General features: G+C 39.4%; 1 protein-coding gene across 2 annotated transcripts; it reads left to right on the forward strand.

Moving 5' to 3' along the window:
• Positions 1-3,794: 3,794 nt before the first annotated feature.
• Positions 3,795-21,765, forward strand: pik3cd (phosphatidylinositol-4,5-bisphosphate 3-kinase, catalytic subunit delta). Of its 2 annotated transcripts, none has more exons than XM_034086872.2 (23): positions 3,795-4,072; positions 5,188-5,362; positions 6,155-6,383; positions 7,315-7,547; positions 7,715-7,891; positions 8,753-8,905; positions 9,472-9,561; positions 10,568-10,789; positions 13,145-13,241; positions 13,637-13,767; positions 13,858-13,908; positions 14,011-14,178; positions 14,524-14,645; positions 15,589-15,732; positions 15,816-15,915; positions 16,007-16,173; positions 16,642-16,748; positions 17,239-17,317; positions 17,417-17,587; positions 19,323-19,446; positions 20,227-20,372; positions 20,456-20,588; positions 20,668-21,765. In XM_034086872.2, the coding sequence occupies exons 2-23, from the start codon at positions 5,222-5,224 to the stop codon at positions 20,803-20,805; spliced, it is 3,123 nt and encodes a 1,040-aa protein (XP_033942763.1). In that variant the 5' UTR covers positions 3,795-4,072; positions 5,188-5,221; the 3' UTR covers positions 20,806-21,765. The 2 variants fall into 2 exon arrangements, with proteins under 2 accessions (XP_033942763.1, XP_033942762.1); XM_034086871.2 differs by having other exon boundaries at positions 3,795-4,054.
• Positions 21,766-25,545: the final 3,780 nt, after the last annotated feature.

Genomic DNA, 25,545 nt, shown 5'->3' on the forward strand with positions numbered 1-25,545 from the left:
CAAGTCCTTTGCGATGTCTAAGATCGATGCATGCTGTCTGATTTCTGCTGCTCTCAGCAGGGGTTTCCAGGAACCAATGTCTTTTGGTGATACCAGGGTTGAGTCTTCATCTTGAGATGTGCAATGGATGAGGCACTGCAGGGGTGGCCGCTTTGGTGCCGTGCCGCTGGGTCCTGCCTCTGGGACTGAAATATTAACTTAATCTTAACTATACATCTTTACTAAAAATGTATGTCCCACATACCGGTACATCAGACGCAGTGTCCGATAACATGTAAAATGGCAATAACATGCGGCTCCAATAACATTATCTGAAAAGCAACAAAATGAGCTTCTTCCCCAAAAATCTGAAAATATATTCCAAATAGAACATACAAAGCTTATATAATATTCATTCAGGCAAGTTTCATTACCATTTTCCACATAGCAGGGACAAACACAGAACATACCGCCAAACTTTGTAAGTGACAAAATGCGTTATTTGATCAATAATGGGGTAGTAACTCCGCTAAGCTACTCAGTTGGAAAGTCTATCATGGCTTAATGTACTTATATGGACCCTATGAACAAAATGGTACCACAAATGTTTTGCCACCTCGGGTGGTACCGATATTTGGTCTGGCCCATGGACTATATTGAGAGTGGGACAATCCCGTATCTCAGTTGAGAGGCTATTCCAGAATGAGCTGCCAAAAGTGGTCCGTCTGCGGTGGACTTCACAGTCTCCTCTGGTTTCTGACCTAGCGCAGCGTCCAGTGTGTTTTTTGTGGATGAATTCCCCTAAGGGAGGGGGTCATGTAAACATTTATAAAAAACACATACTTTTAAAAGACTTAAAATTGTCAAAACTCAAGAAATTGTGTTTTTCAAGGATGGTATAGTGGTGGTATGAATTTGGCTTTCTGTCAAACACCTTGATAGCTCTCTTGTACAGCTGTTCTATGGGTTTGTGGCACAAGCAAACGACCAGTTTGTAAAACAGTATTCAATGTGGGATAGAATCATACAGTGGAGGTATGACTTTGCAGCATTGACAGTTAAGAAAGGTCTGATTTGTTTAAAATGTTGCAAGTTGAATTTAACGGTATTGGATACTTTCTTAAAAGTCAAGTTCGAGTCCAGTATGACTCCAAGATACTTGAAGTGGGAGACTAGTTCTAATTCTGCTCCGTTTAAAAACACATTGGATCCTTCGATTTTGACTGGTCGTTTACTGAACATCATGCATACTGTTTTTTTTGCATTTAACTGTAAGCAAATGTTGTTCAGCCAGTGTTGAACCTTGTCCAATGTATTTGAGAGACAGGATGTGATTATTTCAGTATTTTTCCCCTATACAAAGATGACCGTATCATCGGCATACATTTGTACATTCAAATCAGGACATACATTAGGCAAGTCATTAATGTACAGAGAAAACAGTAATGGTCCAAGAATGGAACTTTGTGGAACCCCAACAGGGTTGACAAGGTAGGGGGATTTGGTACCGTTGACCAAAACACACTGTTTTCCGTTTTAAGTAAGACCCAACCCAATGTATTGAATCTGCCAAAAAATTGAAATATGTCAGCTTTGTAAGGAGCACTTGGTGGTCAACAGTGTCAAAAGCCTTCCTGAGATCAAGGAAGACAGCACCTACATATGGGCTCGTGTCCAATAGTGTCCCCATAGATTTAACCTTTTCCACAAAAACACAGTTAGCTGTCTCAGTGGAGTGGTGAGCACGAAAACCAAACTGCATTGGGTGGAGTGGAGCGAAACCTTTATCTAAATGTTTGGTGATTAGTTTTGACACCCATTTCTCAGCTATCTTAGAGACACAGGGGAGGATGCTAATTGGTTGGACATCATTGCCTTATCCCCAGATTTAAAAATCGGTGTCACCGTGGCCACCTTCCAGGATGATGGAACTTCCCTCGTGCTAATAGATTGATTTACCAGTATACTAATTGGTTTTATTAGACCGTCAATATTTGTACAATATAAATTGACCTGACTCCGACCCCCCCCCCCCCCCCCCAGCACAGCACTCCGGGTAAACGCATCTATTACATAGTCAGCCTATACAAAAAAACGTTTTGCAAAGAAAAAGGAAGTGATTCTGGTGATGTCTGTGTTACTGTTAAAATAGAACTGCTATTTTCCAGTTAAACTGGGTCATAATTATTGACATTAGATACACCCTCAGTTTTCATTTAATTTCCAGCATGACTGTCTGAACTCTGTGACCCATACAGCGTTGTCGTACCAGAGTTCCTAAAAGCAGGAAGATTTGAGCCTTTTTCAGAAACATGACAAAAGGCTCAACTACTGGCGGGGCTTAGAGTTTAAAATAGTTCACTGACTGAAGGGTGGGAAGCAGGTAGATACTTTCAGTCTGTAAAAGCCAAAAGTTTCTCTTCTCTACAATCATTTCCTGTTTTCACCAGTGCTACAAGACGTGAAGGATTAACACCTGCAGACCAATCTGACGTATTACCCATGTTTATATTTACCATGATGTGTCTTACCCACAGTCACAGTAAGGCAAACATATCAAGTCAAATAAGTATTTGTGTAACAACTGACAGAGTCAATTGTTGTAATGTCATGCTGTTGATGTTGCAAATGTATTATCTTTTCAATTTACACACGGCATCTATTGCACGTCTGTCCGTCCTGGGAGAGGGATCCCTCCTCTGTTGCTCTCCCTGAGGTTTCTCCCATTTTTCCCTTTAAACTGGGTTTTCTTTGGAAGTTTTTCCTTGTACGATGTGAGGGTCTAAGGACAGAGGGTGTCGTATTGTCATACTGATATTCTGTACACACTGTGAAGACCACTGAGACAAATGTAACATTTGTGATATTGGGCTATATAAATAAACATTGATTGATTGATTGATTGATTGATTGATTGATTGATTGATTGATTGATTGATGTTGGCCCCTGCATTTCCCCTTTTCATGGTAGTACAACTGTGGTTTATGTTCCACTTCCAAATAAGCGGTGTCATTGCTCACAGTGCTTCAAAACTGACTTAGTCTTTTACAGTTTTCGATGGAAATATGAAAAGGGGGGAAGATTTCCCAATGAAGTGTCAGTTTGATTGCAGACATAACATTTCTTAAATAATGAAAGATAAATGAATGTGAAAAACAATGTTCATTGGGGATTTTTGGGGATTTTTCTGGATTTTTTTTTTATTTTATTTCTGCTGGCTTGATAGTAGGAACAATTTTCAGTCGAAGTATAATGTATATTATTTCTATTCTGAAATGTTCTATCTCTTTTTAATGATGCGTTGGCTATTCTTAAAAGCACATTGACAAGAGGTTGCACAATTTTAACCTCAATTGTTTTAATATAACAATGTCAGAGGGCTGGATTTTGAAGTGACACTACAGTACTTGGAAATACTTAACCTCAGTTTGATTTACAAGAAATTTGAAAAGTACGAGATACTTTGTCACATGTTAAACATGCAAAGCTAACAATTGGGTCATTGACAAATTAAAGAAGCTTTCCTAATTTGTTGACAATAAACTTGATGTTTGACTTGACCGTATTTCTTTCATTCTGTTTATTTAATACGTTCCAAGCCCCTTTCTTAATACCCAAAGACAGATGTGACTAATTTAATTGGTTTTATCTGACCAACAGTTCAAATCCGGAGGAGGAATTAAACAAAGTACAATAACTCAAATACTGCTCTTAAACTTTTAATCAAGTAAAAGGACTTGAGTATTTATATTTGATGACACTGTGCACTGGGCGGAAGTTAAAGAGAGAGAACGTACTTTCACTTGGCGCCTGAAGTGCTGGCAGACGGTCCCTAGCCGCAGCGAGCCGCAGCGGGCGGTGCTGCTACATCACTGCATGAATGACAGCGCACTGGACCGACGCAGGGAAACACTTCGCCGCTTCTCAGGAGCCGTGTCGGTCCGTTTGAGCGGCACCTCGCCTCACTTCAACTTCACCGATACATCCGTAGAGAGTCATGTCACCGTGAAGAGACAGCGTCCATCTTCGCTGGATTTAAAGCATGAAGAGATGACCAGCGTGTAGAGCTGACAGGCAAGTGTCTGCTAACAGGTTGGCACGCTTCGCTGTCATACATAAGTTTCACTCTGACAGCGAAATCTCACTGTTGTTTTGTGCATCATCTGTTAGATTTCCTCGTTGCTGATTTCAAATATGTTTCTCATTTATAATGTGATAAAATTCATAGTGTAGGTAAGTTCGTTCAAATACATCTTTACGTATGCGTGAATCAGCCAGTAAGATAGTAATGCAGCGAGTTCACGGGGAAAGTTTCCTCTTACCAAAATCAATAGTGTAGAATTACTTTATGGAAACCTATCGAAAATTACAATTAGTAATACAATAGTTTCAGTCTGAACAGTCAGCTGAATACATTTGCAGGAATCAGGACGTCACATTTCTTTTTTTTGTTGTGTTGCTTTTTTTACAGACACAACACAACAAAACATAGTAGATGCTTACATAACTGCACCTGTTGTATATCAGATATAATCATTCCTGGACACCAAAAGGACATACAATTGCCTCGATGTTATCATTCTTCGAATCGTAATTTGTACAAACATGACCAATACATTAGAGACACGGTCCTTCCCCCCACATCAACAAGATGACCATACAATACCTGAACTGTTAAATTAATAGGACATTCGTTTTTATGAATCAGTGGATTAAAGCTTCTCTGTAGTGAGTCTTCACCTTATTTGACCTTATTCGCCTGAGCACACTTTTCTTCTAGAACATCCAGTCTGTTAGGGTTAAGCTTTACAAATGGGTTACGTTTACGTTAACTGAAGGCATTAAACTGTGGATTATCAATTGAAAGCAGCACTCTAAAACACACTTTTCGAAACAATAATGCTTTAATTTAACATTTAAAATATTGTTTTACTTGTGTATATATGCTTAAAACTGCATTGTGGTGATGTAGGAAGGGATCAGGGGAAAATGTTTAATACTAGCCACTGTTTACTGTGTGATTTATTTAGTAATTCATGTCATGTCATGTCATGTGCTTTGTGATTCCATTAAATTGCCCTGTAAAGAGAAATCCTCCACGGTTTAATGAACACACACTGCACAGTAACATTGATGTTAATAGTGGACATATTAACCTTGGCTGTGTTTCCTCTGTTTGGACGGCTGGCTTTTGTTCCGGTGAGCAGCAGAGGAGCTGACGGTAAATGAGAGGCCGTCACCATGCCCCCAGGGAAGTATGGGATGCAGGAGGAATGGGAGAAGAAGGGGGACCAGGAGATTGTGATGGACTTCCTGCTGCCGACTGGGATCTTTCTCAAATTCCCTGTGTCTCCAAACGACACCATCAAAACCCTCAAAAAGGTATGTCCCCTCTCATCCACATGCAATTATCAATAGCTACTTTTAGAAATCATAAAAACCTTCAGAGACTATGTTAATAATATCATCATAATATCTTATCTGTTAGAGGATAGCACTATGTTTCTCATAGATTGCAATTGATTGTTTGCAGCACTGCGGCTCTGGTGACCACAGTTGTGAAATGCTGTTGTTATTTACAGTATTTACTCAATATGCTTTTAGGCAAATTGGTTGACTTAATATTCCCTTCAGACATTAAACTAATTAAAACATGATCACATTCGAACAATGCTTGCTGGTGCTTTTCATTCATCTTGAAGTTTGATGCAACTATTAGTGGGAGCTACAGCTTTCCTCTCCTCGGTGTGCACGGCTCCAGCAGATCTGCTGCTAAATGTGCCAGTTTCTATGCCAACAGTTCTGCCACTTCAGGCTTTTTGATTAAGCTGTGTGAAGTAATGGTATTCTTGGAGGCTGTTTAGATGATTAAAGATTAAATGTCTTACCAACTGGGGGAATTCACATGGAATTTTAGAAAATGTTCAAAAACACCCAGGATCAATATCTTTACAAAATCATAGTTCAAATGGCCTTTGTTACTCTTTATCAGTGTCTTTATTGACAGTTTAAAAAAAGTAATGATACCAGTCAATTTGTTCTAAATAACTGTTTCTATACGATTTGTTTTTACAAGACCCCTCAAGCACACACTTCACAGCAAACACCCTGTACACTTCAGCTCATCAACGCTCTGCTCTCAACCTCATGTGTTGCTGCTGTCTCTTGTTTCAGATGGTTTGGAAAAATGCCAGAAGCGAGGCCCTCTTCAGTGCTTTGGGTGATCCCGACGCATACGTCTTCACCTGCATCAACCAGACGGCAGAGAGAGAGGAACTGGAGGAAGAATGGAGACGCATAAGCGACATACGGCCCTTCATGTGTGTTCTGAGGCTGGTGGCGAGGGAGGGCGACCGGGTGGAAAAACTCACCAACACACAGATCAGCTGGTTGATCGGCAAAGGTCAGCAGGTCCTTCTCTAATAGAGATATTAGTGGTTCTCTCATTATTAAAAAGAAGACAGGAGTTTTCTAGCCTGGTTCCAGTCCTCTGAATCACTGTCAGGGATAATGAAGTGAAACTAAATGGCTATTTCAGACTGAACTGCGGTTTTACTTCTTTATTCAGTCCGACTGTCACAAACAAGGGTGAAAGCTCTCTTGTTTTGGGAAACGAGGAAGATTTTGTAGTGTTTGTGTTGGTTTTACACATTGATTTAAGAAATATGTAGTCTTAAGAATATCTTAAGACTACCGGTACCAGCTGTGATCTCATCCACTTTAATTTTTCTGCCACCATTTTTAAGGCTCCAGCAGAGGAAGGTGACGAACCCAATTTTTATCCCTGCACATAAAACTGTGATTGGCTCGGTTGTTTTTCCATTCAGGGAAACAGCCATAGCAACAGCAGCACTTTTAAAATGAATGAAATGAAGATGTGACAGTGATTCAGAGGTCTGGGACTAGACTGAGTTAAAGCTGCTCTGGAGGCAGAAATTATCCCATTGGCTGAGTGACAACTGAATAACTGCATTTGGAGCAATTAGAAGAGTTAGAAAACTGTATTGGTATTTTTTGTCTCTTTAATTCCTAATGGTAATGTTCTTGAAGGGTTGACATATTACTCACTAGCTATGAGATAATGTTTCTTACTTTAAAATAAAACTCATCTAGACTAAGTAATGCTTATTCATTTTTTCAGTTGCAGGAAGATTTCACTATATTCTCTGTTGCCTTGTTCACTTAGCTTCTGTTCAGTCAGTCCGGAAAAATTGTTTAGACTGAGTATAAACCACCGAAACATTGCAGAAGTTAACCTTTTATAAATAAATCTTTCAACCCGTGCAACCTCTCACTGAATTTTTTTTCTGACACTGTCATTATGATTTGTTCAGGTCTCCATGAGTTTGAAGCCCAAAAGAACCACGAGGTGAATGAGTTTCGGACGAAGATGCGTGCATTTTGTGAAGAGAAGGCTCAGGAGCGCCAGATGTTGCCATGGCAGCAGTGGATGGAGTACAGCTTCCCATGTGACCTGGAGCCGTGCGTCTCCCCTCCAGAGTATGGGAGCGTAAAGTCAAAAAACACCAAGAAGATGTTCATCAATGTTATGTTTGAGGCTTCAGATGTGAGTAGATCTGCTGTTCTGTGAGTCATATTGGTTTGGATTTTAAGTAAATGTGAGCTAATTTGGAAAGCCCGCTCTCACGCCACAAACACCAACATGTAGGCTACATTCAGTTCGATTTTCTGTAATGCTGTAACCTTTATTTCTTATAAATGTATCTGTTACAGGAAAGCTTCATGCTGCAGCAGGACCCCCAGGACCCCCCGGTGGCTCTGATGAGGAGTGCCCTGAAGAAGAAGGCCACGGTCTTTCGATCCGTGCGACAAGAGCCGGAGGACTTCACCTTGCAGGTCAACGGGAGGTGGGAGTTCATCTACGGGAAACCTCCATTGTGCCAGTTCAAAGTGAGTAACTGCAGCAACAGCGTGTGGAAATAAAGCTCTGTTTTTTAGCTTTTTTTTCTTCTGGTTATCAGTCAGACTGTAGCTGATTTTCCCTCCATCATATTGTTTGTGTTTTGAATTTTGATCCTCTATTTTCACAAACCATCTACACAAAAATCTCTCTAACATGATACTTCTTAGTTATGTTGTTGTGTTGCTGATATGTGGTGTTGTGATTATTCCTAACAGTGTTTAGTGTGAAAAAGCAAATATTCTAGTATCACCACACCAAAAAAAGAATCTTCCAGCACTTTTTTTAGAAGGTCCCACACGCTTCCAGACAGCATTAAACCAGATGTAGTTTTCCACAATTCTTTCAAACAAGCACTGAATAATCTTACTGTACATTTGTTTCAAATCCCTCAGGCTGCCTATATCTGCATGATGTTGTTTTAAAGGGATTTGAATACGTATGTGGATAATGATTGCGAACAATCTGATCTGAGAGCTGTTTCCCAGTGGTTGTAGGTGATTTTATTTTCAGTGTTGTTTGTCTGCATGTTGCCTGAGTTCTGTGCGGGTGGTCCATGATAACTGAAATGATAGTCAGAACAGGAGTGAGCTGAGTCAAGGTTTTGGTGGCACCAGACTCTGCTGTTGAATTAAAATCTCCATCGACCTGCAGGGGTGACTCATATCTGTCTCGCAGCCCTGCAGAAAGGATCTGCATCCATCCACACATAATGAGATTTCAGTTGCATTAACCTACCGCAAATGAACAGCCTCCAGGAGTTAACCAGTGCTATCAGAACACTGGGAAATATCTGTGGGTGAGCTGACTGGTGGCTATAAACAACCTCTTCTTCTCTCTCTCTTTTACAGTACATCTTCCACTGTATAAGAAATGGCCAAAACCCTCTGGTCACCATGGTACACCACTCCACCATCCGCAGGTATCAGAATGACCAGGGCCTGTGCAGCCAGATATACAGAAACCGCTCCTTGTCCAGACCCCCTCCACTGCCCCTGAAGAAGGTAAGAGTTACGCGTCTTTCATTAACAGAGCGGCAACTTTTTTTCTCTCCTCACAGTTGTTCCTCGACAGGACTGTGGACTTTGGCCTACTTGAAACATGTTGTGCAACACGATGTTGATAATTGACTCTTCACTCCTCTTACTGTAGTTTGACATAGAGCACATATTGGCTACTTTGAAACTCCACTTGTAGAGTGAATTGTGTGTTTTCAAGTTTGAATGGCTTCACCAGATAAATGTCTAAGGTACCGATACTTCTATTGAAAATGAACAGAAGTGTCCAGGAATTGCCTCTTCTCTTGCCTTTGGACTTTTCCTCCTAAGCCCCTGTCTAAAATGAATTGAGGTTGGGTTAAATATTAAATTAATTATTTCAGTTTCTTCTAGTGTGTTTCCCTTTCTTATTGTTATTCTTCAAAGTGTCTTTGATATTTGTTGTCGTGTTGCCAAACAGGAAATTATAGCAAGAGCTTTGCGGCTTTAAACTTCTGCGAAAGCTCTATGTGACTTAGAAAAGAATAGGGGATACAAATAAAATGTCCCTATCTTGTGACTCCTTCCTGCAGCAGAACACCTCCTCTCTATGGTCCATCAATGAGCCTTTCTACATTCACCTGCTGCAGGGCAGCCGAGTCAATGCCGACGAAGGAATGAAGGTTGGTGTGGTTTTGCGTGGGTTTGTTGCTCAATGAAATGTGGCATTCACTTGTTTACCAATATCTCAATTTCAGTTGTAAGAACAGCAAGTTGACATGTAAATGACAGAGGGTCACATGATCCAGACCACACGTTTCCCATAATTCAACGTGGCGGTTGGTTGAAACTTCAAAACAGGAAGTGGGGAGGGCCTATCTGCTTTTTACATCTCATTCTGAGGCCTAGATTCTAAGAAAAAGAGACTGCAGCCTGTCACCCCTCTCTCGCTTTCAATGCACTTCTTTTTTTGAAAGCGTTGCACGCATTTTGTTACTACTGCAGATTGGCCATGACCTAAGTGTTAGTGTGTTTCAAAATGTTCATTAAAGGTAGTTTCCCTGTATATGTCCATGTAGAAATCTCCAAAAATACCCCACTTTTTCTCAGTTTTCCTTTTTCCCCCTGACAAATAAGAAAACGAGTGAAAAGGGAACTCTGTTAATGCGTGTCTCTGTTTGTGAGTCATTTTCATAACTAACTATGTTACGGTTGAGATGGGTTATTAAGAGTAAGTGCACTTCCGGGCTGTTGCCTTAGAGCACATCATGACTCATGGCAAATGTGTCCTATCACACAATTATCAGTCATGTCTGCATTTGGCAGGCAGAGGTTAGAAAACACGCCCTGGGGGAGAATAACCACTCATATATTTGGTAATATAGCTTTAGACTATCTTGATTTGGCAAAAGGCACAAGCTTAATGGCCCCACAATATTGAATTTTGACTTTGGTGGTTGTTTATCATTTTGGACAGACTTTGCATAGGATTGAAAGGCGTTGTGACCTGCTTACGTTATGATTGTGTAGACCCTTTGACTCATAGAGTGACACAGGAAACTCTGAATCATCTCGTGAATTCTGTAAATCTTCCAAAAACAATCTCCCTCACGCAAACTTTTCAGCATCCAAACTCCATGTGATATGTCCATCTCATCCATACTGTTTGTGTCTGTGTTTCCCCTCTAGCTTGTGGTGCAGGCCGGCCTCTTCCATGGCAGCGAATTCCTCTGTAAGGTGGTGACAACCATGGAGGTGTCCGTGTGCTCTGAGCCGCTGTGGGATCAAAAGCTGGAGTTTGACATAAACGTGGCTGACCTGCCTCGCATGAGCCGCCTGTGCTTTGCACTCTATGCTGTCATCGAGAAGGCCAAGAAACCCCGCGGCACTAAAAAGAAGCATAAGAAAGCGGTGAGTTTGTCAAAAACTCATGTTTTCATTGTTTAGTTTACAACCTGTGCTTTGGGCTGGTGGTCGTGGGTGTGAAGTTGTTAGCAAGCACAAACGGATCTGCTTCCTCTCTGCTGCGTAGTGTGTGTAGTCAGTGCTGTGCTGCGGGGGTGTGTTGTGCTGCTGCGTCTGGTTGTGCAAGTGTGTTCCGTGGCAAGGCTGCGGTTAACATTTCATCCGCTTCAGCTCTTTTATCTGTACATCACTGCAAGGAAGGAAGGAAGGAATTGACAAACATTTTCAAGGAATTCCAAAATCATCCTATCAGTCGCTATGCGTGGTAACAGCTCCTCTGCTCGCGGTTAAGACTTGAACCGAGTAGTTAAGGTCTAAAAAAACTGGAACTAATACCAAACATTTGCTGCTTTGTTGCTTTTTTAATTGCTCTATTAATTAAATATATTATAATTTAAGCCTGTTGCTTGGACAAAATATGCTTTTTAACTGTAATCTCTAGCTTAATGTTTTAACAATGTTGTGTCATTTAATAGAAAACAATTGGCAGTTTAAATAATTAATGAATAATTTCTATTAGTCCCTGTCTTATTACATTAAAAATGTATTCCTATTCATATTTAAAATCAAGATTGTTTTGCAAAGGACAAGTACAGATAAACATTGACGTTGCAGAAGCAGTGTCTGATCTTCTCTATATGTGTAAACCCTTTTTCTTTTGGATTATTCGTTTTCCCCTGTTTTACGTTAGAGTAGGTAAGAAGCCTGTCCGTTTATTTTTCTCATTTGTTAGGTAAGATTTTTGTGTTAAAGGTTAGTTCGTTTTGTGGTTTTGTTACTCCTGTTTGTTATATTTGTAATCAGACTTTCAGCATGTTTTTGTGAAAGTATTTTTGGATTCTGATTTGGTAATTAAATATACCAAACGACATTCTCTGCCTTGGCGTCCATGTTCTTGGGAGTGGGAAAAGTGGGGGAGTGCTGTGCCTAGGTTCCCCTCGACCTGAGCGTAACAAAATGTGCAAATATTTATTAAACACAGGACCAACTATCCATGACATCACGTTAAAAAACAAACAGACATTTGAAACAACAAAACTGAACAACCTGCTGTAGCATCGACACAAATAACGACTATTATTAACTATTATAATTTTTGTCAAATGTAACCGGTGCCAATATTAGTAACACAGATAACATGCCAACAGAAGCACACATTTTAAAGTAATCGATCCTCTTGTCATTTACTTCATTCATGCACAAAACTAGGACAGCAGTAGCAGTATTCTAAGAGACTTCACACTGACAAGTACAGTGAACAACAGCAAAATCCCCTTTTTTTTCTGCAACTGTGGTCCGGCCTATTGTTTTGAAGTATTGTGGGTAACATGTTTCTGAGGTCCGCCCAACATAGTGCCCAGGTGTGTTTATGTGCATCAAGGCCACTTCTGCTTTCTGAGCCACTTCTCTCTTCTTTTGCCCGTAAGAGAAGTTCTGCAGACAGACAGCAGTTGAGCTATTTTAGCTGTTATTGGTTTAGTGTGCATAGTCTCTTTTTCAGCCTGGTGCACTCAGTCTAAATGTGTGTGTTTTTAAACAAATATCTTAGTCATGACTCATGTTATATTTTTAGTAGTCACTGCCTAGGTCCTATTTTTACTATATCTAATATTATTGCGATGTAATTAGTTTTGAACCAGAATCGTCAAAGTCCTTGGCTTGATGAATCGTGAATTAAATGCACCCTTTAAAAAATGTTTCTCATTAAATATTGACCTAATCTTAATGCTTTTTGATTTTAATACAAAATAGCAAAAGGAAATGTTATACTAGGAAGATAACAAAATAATTCAAAACATTTTAGATTAATTGATGAAAGTAATTTACCTTTAAAAAATCATAAATATATATCTTTAGATAGAAAAATGTTCGCCTATGATTACTTTCTGCTTTCAAAAAAGCAGATGGATGTTAATTTAGATGTGGAGGCAAATTATTACAAACGATGAAATAATCTATTCAAATCCAACTTTATTTGTATAGCCCAATATCACAAAACATGTTTGTCTCAGTGGGCTTTACAGATTAAAACAAACAACAACTGATGGAGTTACAGCAAAATGAGAAGGTAGTGTGTGGAATACAAATAGAAATAAAATAAAAGTTATATTATTCACAACATTTTTTATTGATAAAACAAAAAATCTACATTCGTAAATCTGATCCTCAATTTGTATTGACACTTTAAATTAAAATTAGCGTACTCTCTTATCTCTCTCCTGCTTTTTGCATGATTTTACTGCCTGCAGATGGTCTTCAAAGCCAAACAACAAACCATGTCCTCCCTGTCCCTCTCTTCAGGATTGTCCGATAGCCTGGGTGAACACCATGGTGTTCGACTACAAGGACCAGCTGAAGACTGGGGAGTTCCTCCTGTCCACATGGCCGTCTGTTCCTGGTACTCGCAGGCCTTCCCTTTTCTGCATTTCCTCCTTTTTAAAAACAACTCTCATGTCGGCAGCTTTCTCCTCAGTGCCTGGCAGCCCCACAGTGAAAATGACATGTGGCGCAATCACAACCCCACACATTAACACCTAACGTGTTCGCACAAAATAGCCTTTTAAAGATATAGTAAGGTTGATAACTTCAACCTAAATTATGGATATATTTGTATTCGCTAAAATGATTTTATGTTTCACTGCTATTAGAAAAGCAAAACCCAATGTTGATTTTGGAGATATTGGAGTGATATGCATATGAAAATGTAGCCACTAGTTGGTAGAATAGATTACAAGAAAAATGATTAACTCATCTACCAAACGGCAACTTTAATAAATAAATGTTTTATCACAGATGACAAAACCGACCTGTTCAACCCGATGGGAACGGTGGAGAAGAACCCAAATGTAGACAGTGCTGCCGGGCTTCTCATCCGCTTCCCAAACATCCGGCCACATCCTCTCTATTACCCTCCACTGGACAAGGTACTTTTTCTCATAAGGATTTATTTGTTTGCATACGGAAATGTCTTATCTGTATCACAGTGATTCCAAAACATTCTCATCTGTTGTCAGGTGGGTGACATGGAGAAGAATGGTGAAGCAGCCAATGCAACAAAGGAAGAGGTAGGACTTTCAACACCTCACATTTCACTATTCTCACTCAGTTAAAGGCTGTTACCTGCTAACCACATATTTCTACGTCTTTGTGGCATTTGCTCTCTGCAGCTCATGAAACTAAAAGAAATCATGGACAACAAAAACCACACAGAGTTCTTTGAGGATGAGAAGGACCTTCTGTGGAAGCTCCGCACAGAAGTCCGTGACCGTTATCATGAAAATCTGTCCAAGCTGCTCCTCATCACCAAGTGGAACCGGCGCGAGGACGTAGTTCAGGTATTAATGGAGATTTTACATATATTCCTTACTATAATGTATTTAGTGTATCACATGTTTTCTTGTAAAGGTCTAGTCCTGATAAACCACTGTCAGACTGGACTTTCCAATCAATAGGGCTGTAGACGATGCCTCATTTCTTAATGTTTAGCAGATACTGTATATACTATTCATTACTCTAAATACAACTGACTGACTTGATGATTGAGTACTTTCTTTCCAAACCAAAAATATAATCCTCAAGCCGTTGCTAGAGTAAAATCAGGCGATTACCAAAGTCAGTTGTGCTTATTTGGTGTTAATTGTTCTCATTATAGTAAAAAGTGTAAATTGTATTCTCTTCAGATGGTGAGTCTACTGAGTAACTGGCGGGACCTCCCTGCCATCCATGCCCTGGAGCTGTTGGACTACAGTTTTCCCGACCCCGCCGTGCGGTCTTTCACCATCAGATGCCTCAGGAAGCTCAGGTACACATACATGCATTTATCCCGAATGCCATAAGCCTGTAGACCAGGTGCTTGTAATCTTCTAGATTTTTCAACCCTAATATTTTCTGTGTACTCTAATCACTGTATGATCAGGGTCGTCATATGTTTGCCTTTGTAGTGTCTAAAACTGATGTCAATAGACAGGTTTGATCTCATTTTTAACCTTAGCATCTGCAGCAATGATGCAATACCAGATATGTTATGATCAACAACATTTAGGCAAAACACGAGGTACATAAATCATGTTGTTTTTTTTGCTGGAAACTTGACTCTAAGGGAGCCGGGAGAGTTAATTGCTACAGTTTCAACATTTCTTTGTTTGGCAGGTGTGACAAAGATACACCATGCAGAAATCTGCAATAGATTAGACCCTCCAGAAAAATGTGGGCAAAAATCCTTGATTATGCGATTAAACATGCGGGGGTTTTATGTGATTTTATGCGGTGAAATTGCGGGAAGTTGCGAAATATGCGGAAATATGCTAAATATCTTTTTTTAAATATTGGGCTGTCTTATTTATTCTCTCTCACACACAACCTGCCATTAACGTTAAACCCCTTTGCTATTTTAATCACACTCTCACACACACACACACACACACACACACACACACACACACACACACACACACACACACACACACACACACACACACACACACACACACACACACACACACACACACACTTCTCCGCCTCATTCTGTTTTCATTTACTTGTTCGTTATCTGACCAGCTTCAATCTTGTAGGCTACTCACCTCGTTTCTTGTAGCCTTGCGGATTATGCGGTAAATTATGCGATCGCGTTTTTCTGGAGGGTCTGATAGATACATGCTGTACCTTTTTATATTTATGTGCATGTTTTTGCTCATATCTACATACTGTAGCATCACACATTTTGACTTTAAACTTCCTCCCCACAGTGATGCTGAACTGCTGCAGTACCTAATCCAGCTGGTCCAGGTCCTGAAGTATGAGTCCTACTTAGACTGTGACCTCACCACTTTCCTGCTGGAAAGGGCTTTGTCCAACTGGAGGATAGGACACTTCCTGTTTTGGCATCTCAGGTGAGATGCTGTCCAGCAGAAAAATACAAAATTGCTTGCATCTGCACCCTTTTGTTTGACAAGAGAATTTGTGTTTACTGTAGGTCAGAGATTCATGTGGCGTCTGTGAGTTTACGTTTTGGTCTGATTCTGGAAGCATACTGCAGAGGAAACATCCACCACATCAAGCTTTTATCCAAACAGGTAATCCCATCACACTAAAACAAGCTGACGTCAAGCCCAGAAACTATGATATTGTTTTGTACTAAATCTCAGTCTTATCTCTCCCACATAGATGGAGGCCCTGGGCAAAATGAAGGCCCTGAGTGACTTTGTGAAGTCGGGCTCCCAGAAGATGACAGCGGATGACCTGAAGCTGTGTATCAGACAGGAGTCGTACATGGAGGCTCTGTCAGACCTGCTGTCCCCGCTCAACCCCAGCGTCATCCTCGCTGACATCTGGTTAGTGACATGCACACAAACGGTTGGGTATTCAGAGTTAGCTTTGGTCACTCTCTATGTTTACTGAATTACGAAATATGACATTTACTTAGCATATACAGTAGAACAATTAACCCATAATCATCACAAAACCAGTAGACTTTGTTTGATTTAGAATTGCACTTAATGCCATCTTACAGTTTTTTCTCACAGCTGAAATTATTAAGTATTTTTACTCTTTCCCAAACCATCTTTATCCCCTTATTTTTAAATGAAAATAATATTGGCTCTTACTTGATTGTCCTTGACCGAATTTTACAATTTCTTAGGTAGGCCTAAATCATTAACAACGCCAAGTAAAAATGTAACCAGGGTTAAAAACTGCAATGTATTTTTTGAAACAGGAATTTTCTAAACTTTACAATACACTTGTCTGCAGTCTTGGTCCTGTCGCTGTTATAGTGATAACATGTTTGTTTGTGGTTGCAGTGCAGACAGGTGCAGGTTTATGGACTCCAAGATGAAGCCGATCTGGCTGATGTATAACCCCAAGGTTCAAGAAGACATGGTTGGCATCATCTTCAAGAGCGGAGATGGTGAGAAACAAGAACATCTGAAGACATGGCCACACACATTCAGCACACTTTAGCATAGAGTAGCTACAGAGTGTCAAGATTTAAGCTAAAGTTGACTAAAGTTTAGCAAAAAAATTGCAAGGTTACACATTAAAATAGCCTGTGACAACCACTTTGAATTGGCTTGTGTTGAAAGGTGCTAAATAAATAACTTGCCTTGCCTAAAGATAAACATACCCAGCCGGTTTGGAAAAGACAAACAATACCATTGTAAAGTTAGCATGACATTTAAGTTTGATTAATCTTGTCAGAAGAGTCAGAGTCCTTGGCTTGATGAATCATGAAGTAAATGCTGCCATGAACACCGTTTTGAAAAATGTTTCTCATTCCATATTTACATTATCTTAATGCTTTTTATTTGAATACAAATCTAACAAAAGGAAATGTTGACAATAAAATCAAGATATATATTTTTTCTATAAATATATACTTTTTTCTACTTTTCTCCTAGATCTTCGCCAAGACATGTTGACCCTCCAGATGATCCAGCTCATGGAGAATTTATGGAAGAAAGAAGGCCTGGATCTCAGGTAATGTGGGAGCAGCTCTCTGCAGCAGCTGTTGATTATTTTGCACAAGGAAGTCTTCTAGACCAACCTAATAATGTTACTTTCACCATACATTTACAGGATGATCCCATATGGCTGCTTGTCCACTGGGAACAAGATGGGGCTCATTGAAGTTGTGAAGAACTCCGACACCATCGCCAACATCCAGCGTAACAGCAGCAACAGTGCCTTATTAACCGCTGCCTTCAACAAGGATGCCCTTCTCAACTGGCTCAAATCTAAGAATCCTGAGTGAGTATGATGGGCAACTTTTACATAATGGTTTTATTTGAAGTCATATAATGTCATTTTATGGAGCCCCTAAGGGACATGAAAAGAAGAAAAAGAAAAAGAAAAAAAAGAGAGAAAAAGAAAAGTCGGGATAACGGGTTAGTTTCTCATGCTCACGAGAAACTAACCCGTTATCCCGGCTTTTTTTTTTTTTTTTTTTGAGAAAGTTACCGGTGCGCCAAGGAAGAAGTGGAGCACACAGGGGACAACAATTTCATTGCAGACTGTTATGTTTATGTGGGGAAATGATAGTGCATACATTATTTGAGATATATTTCGAACTCAGACTTAATTTTAAGGACATTTCTGCCACGAGAAACCCGTTATCCAGACTTTCATGTCCCTTTAGGGCTCCATATCATCTTATACAATGAAGATATTGTATTAATGTCTCTAGAAGTGATGACCCGGTTAAACTCCAGGAACTCAGCGTTGGGTCCATTATATCAACATAAAACGCTGCTAAGAGCCACAGATTTTATCCAGAGCTGTTGCCGAATTATATTCGATACTAGTTTTAGTCATGTTTTGTCTGTATGAAGTGTGTACAACAAAAACAAATGTTGTGCTTATTTTAGACTTTTTTTTTCTTTAATTGATTAATTTGAAAGTCATATAGGTAAAAATAACAATGATAACACAATCAAAAAATAACAAGCAACCCCCTTAAACTTAGAATAGGTTCATTGGATTCTCGTAAAAATCTACAACACGAATGCGTCCGAGCGCATTGTGACAAACATAGCAAAAGGGTTCACAACAATAACACCTTAAATATTTGTAATACTAAAGGGAATTGACACGCAATGATGTGTGAAATGTGTCACAGCCGCTGGCTTTGTTTTAAACAGATATTTTTATTATTGTTGGTTATACTTTACCATTTTTTTATAGTTACAAACAGTATAGCAGCAGATGCAAGTACATAACAGGAAATACAAATCCGGCTGGTATGTAAACAGATAATGAATGACCAAAAGTTCATAGAAGAGAGTTTAATTGTTGTACACGTGCTGCAGCATTTTGAATTAGCTGAAGCGACTTAACTTACTTTTTGATACATCCTGATAATAAAGAGTTACAATAATCCAGCCTTGAAGTAACAAATGCAGGTCTCCCTTGAAAAAGAGATCTATGATCTCAATGGGACCAATCTGATTAAATAAAGGTTTGAAATTAAATGAAATGCAAGGACTAGTTTCTCCGCATCGTTTTGAGGCAAGATATGCCTGATTTTTGCAATGTTGCGTAGATGAGAGAAGGCGGTCCTTGAGATTGTCCAAAGCGACATTAAAAAAACACGTGATCAGGTTACATTTCTTGCAGGATTACAATGTTAGTAAAACCCAAAGAAGAGCATATTATGTTTGAGGTAAAAGGATCAGATTTAATTTCTTCTTTGTAAGCTGTACTGTTCTGTAGGCTAATACTTTAATTGGGAATCTATACGCCTACTGCCTGAATTTGCTTTATGGTTTTCACTTTCTTTAGTTCATTCATTCTTCTTTTTATTCAGTAGGTGAACCTATATATGCTTATAACAACATTACAGAGTGTTCTCAACCGTTTAACCTTTTTTTCATACTGCTTGAAAAAGCGAATTAACGAGGGGTATATGATATGCTAATGAATAAACATGTGAAAAAAATCCCACTCTTGCTTTGTTGCTTATTTCTCTGATCTTTTTTCTCACCAGGGACAAACTGGAGCAGGCAATAGAAGAGTTCACACTGTCCTGCGCTGGCTACTGTGTAGCTACTTACGTCCTGGGCATTGGAGATCGTCACAACGACAATATCATGATCAGGGAAACTGGACAGGTGAGTCTTACCTCTGTGATATCTTTCATCACATTACAGCACTAAACTCTACCACAAGGGGGCGATTAAACATATAAGTGTGAGATGTGTGGCTGTCTGTGCTCTGTTTCATAATGTAGTATGTAACACTTAATACAATTGGCCAAAATAATGGGATAGTAGATGTCACTGCTGCTGAAAAGGAACATTTCACCCTAAATCAAAAATATATATTTTTACTCTACAAGTAGTGCTTGATATCCAACAATCTGTATTTCTTTGGTGTAATTTACCAAGATGTGTGCTTACTAGTTGGGGAGTGTAGTTTGGTAGGTAATTTCCTACATTGAACTTCTCACAACAAAGTCTTTGGATTATCAAGAGTTTCTGTGTCACCATTTCTGGAAAGAGACATTTCTGTTGTTTATTTTTCTGTCGCTTTGGACACAACAAGCCTAGCGCCATCTATTGTACTTACATTATATTTGAGAGATGGCAGACAGACAATATCTCCAACCCACGGCTTATCACAGCTTAACATTCTAGACTAATAAATAGCAATACTGGTCAGAGGAAAACAATATTTTTGGGGGAACTGTTCCTTTTCATTGTTTAAAAAGTACACATTTATTAAAGACAAGGGTTATAAAAATGTCTAGCAATCTTAACAATACTCAGTAAGTTTCTTTTGCCAGTTGAGGTCACCTTTCATTGAAATACTATAGGTCATTCAGCATTTTGTGAGTTGTTAACAAATGTGCCTGAAGTGATTCAGAACTCATTTTCACCTTTGCTCCTCAGCTGTTTCACATTGACTTTGGGCATTTCCTGGGCAACTTCAAGCGGAAACTGGGGATCAACAGGGAGCGTGTGCCGTTCATCTTGACCTATGACTTTGTCCATGTGATCCAACAAGGAAGGACAAACAACAGTGAGAAGTTTGAGAGGTACAGTATTGTTCGATTTCTTACTGATGTAGCATTCTGTTTGCACATTTTACAATTTCACGATTATGTGATCGTGTTGGCAGGTTCAGGGAGTACTGCGAGCGGGCTTACAAGATCCTGTGTCGGAACGGGACGCTCTTCGTCAACCTCTTCGCTATGATGAAGGCAGCAGGACTGCCAGAGCTCACCTCCTTCAAAGACATCCAGTATCTAAAGGTATGCAACAATAATCACTGATGATAATTATGAGGGCTATCATAGTGTTGACATTGTTTTGTTCATTGTCTTTCAAAAGGACTCACTAGCTTTGGGCAAATCAGAGGAAGAGGCACTGAAGAATTTCAAAGTAAAGTTCAACGAGGCTCTGCGGGAAAGCTGGAAGACCAAGGTCAACTGGATGATGCACTCCCTGGCCAAAGATAACAGACCCTGAAAACCATGGACCAAGGACACCTGAAAAAATTGTGGATTTTAAGTTGTGGAGATAAACTGGAAGAAAACATGATTGGCATTATTGATGAAAGACTATCTGCACATGTTTACATCTGACTGGCCAATTTGTGGTAAATAACTACTAAGTGGAGGCATCCAAAGAAAATAAAACCATGGGAATGCCTTTGACTCAAGGACATCATCAACAGTTATAAACACACTTTTTTTATGTGTTAAATTCGCTACTTGAAAAGCCACCTGCACGTGCAAATATTGTCCTGAAAGGACTGAACATGTATCTCAACAACTGCATCGCTCAGCAGGGAGCAAAACTTCATGATGACATTATTCAGTCACGGAGTTCAATAACAAAGCGACAGTTTCACCTCAAGTTTATTTCACTGTTACCACCCTCAATGCCTGCGTGTTATTTGCTCTCATGTCAGTATACTCAACAATATACGCAATTGTGTCTTGTTTATTTTATTTTATTTAACCCGGTAGCTCTGGAGTGTTTGTACAAAGCCATGAGGGATATTTTAAACAAGTTGTTTTACTGCTGTACTGTTGTGTAGTATTCCCTTGAAGTGCAGTATGTGGCCAGTACACAGAAAGCATTGTTACATTTACAGTTTATTATATAAAATGAGATACTTTTAAATGGGACCTTTATTTTGATAACACCCCTGGTTAACAGGATGTGTAACTCAGCAGACCCTGACCAAACAGCTACTACAAAGAAATAGACATTACATGTTGGGAATAAAACATATTTGCTTTGCTACTGAGGGTTGGATAAAACAATGTATTGCACTCTTGTGACAGCCTATTGAATGTGAATCTGGAGCTAACAGACTTGAGCATTTCATAATTTCGCTCACCTTAGTTTAGCTTAAAAACAGGGAGAAATGGCTGGCCTGGCTCGGTAGAAATGTAACAAAATAAAAAGCATACAAAACTTTTTAGGTACTGAAATAGGTGGACTGTTTTTACCTATGAACGGAGCTAGGCTAGCGGTTTGCATTTGTCTTCCGTGTTAATGCTGGCATCCCAACTGAAAAATAATGAATTTAGGCGCTAGGCAAAGATATTAAGATGTTGAACATTTTTGAAAAGTGTGTGTGTGTGTGTGTGTGTGTGTGTGTGTGTGTGTGTGTGTGTGTGTGTGTGTGTGTGTGTGTGTGTGTGTGTGTGTGTGTGTGTGTGTGTGTGTGTGTGTGTGTGTGTGTGTGTGTGTGTGTGTGTGTGTGTGTGTGTGTGTGTGTGTGTGTGTGTGTGTGTGTGTGTGTGTGTGTGTGTGTGTGTGTGTGTGTGTGTGTGTGTGTGTGTGTGTGTGTGACAAATCTACATTAGAACTACACTAATATATTAAACCTTCCTAAAAAACATATTTTTGGAAATGGGGAACAATATTTGACAACCAAGAAAAAAAGTAAGGTTCCTATAAGTAGCCCCCTCCCACACACATATATATATATATCTTTAAAGTGTGCCAGAACAAATAGGTTGGTTGGGTAACATTCGCCTTTGCAAGGTTTTTGTATTTTATGAGATGTGTGTTAAGCAGAGGTGGGATGGAAGTGCATTTGTTTAAGTATACAATTGTGAGGTACTTTATTTGAGCATTCCTATGTTATGCTCGACTGCTCCACGGTTTAAGTTAGTACTGCAGAGCTGCCAAATTGTATTATTATTCTGTTTTATTAAGTCGAAAAGGGAACAATAGTAATAGTAACTTGCATGACAGATAAATTAATTGGATTATAAACTACAAATCCATATTGAAAGTTACAATACAAATGGAAAATATTCTCGTAATATACAAGTGCCTTATAAACGTATAGTTCTTTAATGTAAATAGGTACATCCCACCACTGGTTTGCTAAGAGAATTCCAAATTCCAATTCCAAATACGGATGTACATCATAATTTTCGAAGTTGATCTGTCATCTGGCAGTTTGTGCTAGAGGGATAGAACAATACCTGGAGGATAAAGGCCACTGTAGGCTTTACAAATGTTGGACTTGTTTAATCATGTTTGGGTCAATTTGAAGAGTTATGGGTAAAACATGCTGTGAAAGAAACTTCTGATCAGCAATGTGATGAAAGAAATGGAAGACTGGAATCCGCTTAAATCAAACACCGGAGTTTATTGAGAGTCACGGCCGGAGCGTTCACAAGATATCCACACAACTTGCATCATATAGATACCTAGTCAACACTAAGGATTACACAGCAGGACAGCGCAAATCTACACAGAGAATATAGGAGTGGCCTATATTCGCGCGCTTTCCATCTTAATCGATACCAGACATATTAGAGACAAAGGACGGGTCTGTTAAAGCCATCATTAAAGCACATTGGTCACACTCCCCCACAGGAAGGCAGGGCCTTTTGGCCTTTGCCCTGTTTAAATTACAAACAGGACACATAGGAAAACACTAAAATTCTCCCCTGCACAGATCTCATTAAAATATTTCCTTCACAGATCCTCCCTTTTATCAATTTATTGATAACCAATTAACATTAGTCTAAGAATATTTCAGTCACTACTTAAATCAAATAAAACGTCCTCAGAGTTGTGTGGATTCCCATTACATTAATTACATCAAAAGCAGAATAAGATTGAAACAACATCACAATGGTTGATACAGACAACCATAATAGAAAAATCATCTCTCTTCAGTGTTTGATTTCTTTTTGTCAAAAGCACAATAATAACACACATGTAATACAAAAATATAATAGTAAAATATATGTTTCAAAACAAGATCTTTTATCAATTATCACTCAGTTAATCTCATTCATCAAACACAAATTCAAAATCAGCTTACATCTTAAAGATTTACTTCAAGGCAATTACTTATTAAAACACAATTAGAATGTAGGATTATAAGAAATCCAATTGAGGTATAAAATCAGAATCATAAGGGATCCAGTTAAGATTCACAGTTAAGGTATAAATTCACAGTGATGAATCGATCAATCTGTAATCTGTAAAGGTACAGTGTCCACAATCTTTAACATTACTTTACGTTTACTTCAATACACTTATTCAAGAGTAAGGCACTTTACTACATACATTTTATTCAAATACATTTGTTCAAAATCTGAAAAGGAAAAGTCAGACATTTTATTGTAACAACCTGAGGAAGGAAAAATCAAAAACATCTGTTCTTTATTCAAGGAAAATCAAAACATCTATTCCTTATTCTGAGCGTCAACTTTAATCAATTTATCAATCGCTGAAAGGAGGTACCCATGGTACAGGAACTGCCATGGAGACCCATGGGTCTGGGAGGTCAGCGTCGTACATCAACATTGTGTCATTTACAGTAGAATACCCCACTAGCCTCTGTGGGGCTTGGAGGGCAGTCTTGGCAACCCTGCGTATGGCTAATTTAACTACAGTGATCAAACAGGTCACTAGGATTAGCACAACCAAGATAAACACTGAAACAGTAACAACAAATTTAACCAACCCTGCTCCCCAGGATCCAAGGGTTCCACTTAAATCCCCAAATGTAAACCCATGAGTTTCATGCAATTCTTTTATCCCGTTAGCCGTATCATCAATCATATCCATAACTTCCGGTGTGGCGTCAGAGACAAAGGAACAGCACTCCGCACCAATTACTTTACATGCGCCCCTCTGGGCAGCTAAGAGGAGGTCCAGCGCCATGCGATTCTGTAGTGCTACTGTCCTAACTTCTTGCAATTCTTTATGTTCAGCTAACATTGCTGTGTTCGATACATTTAGATGATTTTCCACTACTTTGGATAATGCCATGATTTCCTGCTGACTAACATAAATGCCGTACCAAGGCAAAAATAGGCTCGCTACCTGTTGTCCTTTTGTAATGGACCTGCTGTTCCTGTGTAGAGAGGGAAGTATCGCTGCAATCTCATTTGCCTCTACTTTACAGATTAAAGGAATTAGGTAGGCTAGATAGCAGGTGCCATAAAAAACGTCATACGGTACGCAGCCATAAGCACGGTCGCCACAAACTAAGTAAACTCTCTGTGGGAGGGGAATTCTGGCTAATTTTACCCTCACTATGGTATTACAGTCGCTGTGTCCCACATCTGGAGAGGTGTGAGATCCTGCTTCATTCTGGAAACAGATGGACACATTCTTCCATTCATGTACTACAATTGGGGGAACATATATTGAACAGTTACGTGTAGGGGGATTGCCTAGGGGTATTGGTTGCGTACAATCATGTATTTTAACCTCAACGGAGTCCACTGTTCTGGAGCCAAACCAGGGCACAACTGTTACCAAAGCTTCAACCAACAAAGATGCCATGTGTGGTTGTTTTGTGCATGTTGGACTTGTGGAATTAACCGAACAATTAGTTTGGACCAGAGCTAACTGGAATCTGTATTCAAAAGCTAGGTTAATGTATTTCTTCACATATATTAGTTTTAAAAACATCAATCGTTTGTAACCGTCAGGCAGGTAATTTTTATTTACTGTCTCAACAATGAGAGAGACCAGACCCTCGTACTGTAACGGTTTATCAGAGTCTGTTGGATAAGAAGGAGTGTAGCAGTCCTCAGCCTCATCGCTAATTCTGGATGCTATGTCCAGCTCACTAAACCAGCTTTCGTGAAAGGAATTGGGCTAAACATAGGAGAATGCATAGATTCTGGCATATTTTGGCACAGCCGACAGTCGCTAATATTGCGTTCATGTGCGTAGTCTAACATTAAACTTGTTGCAGAATTAGTTTTAGTT

Source organism: Pseudochaenichthys georgianus, chromosome 7 (genome assembly GCF_902827115.2).
Source record: "Pseudochaenichthys georgianus chromosome 7, fPseGeo1.2, whole genome shotgun sequence".
In the NCBI taxonomy this organism is placed as follows: domain Eukaryota; kingdom Metazoa; phylum Chordata; class Actinopteri; order Perciformes; family Channichthyidae; genus Pseudochaenichthys; species Pseudochaenichthys georgianus.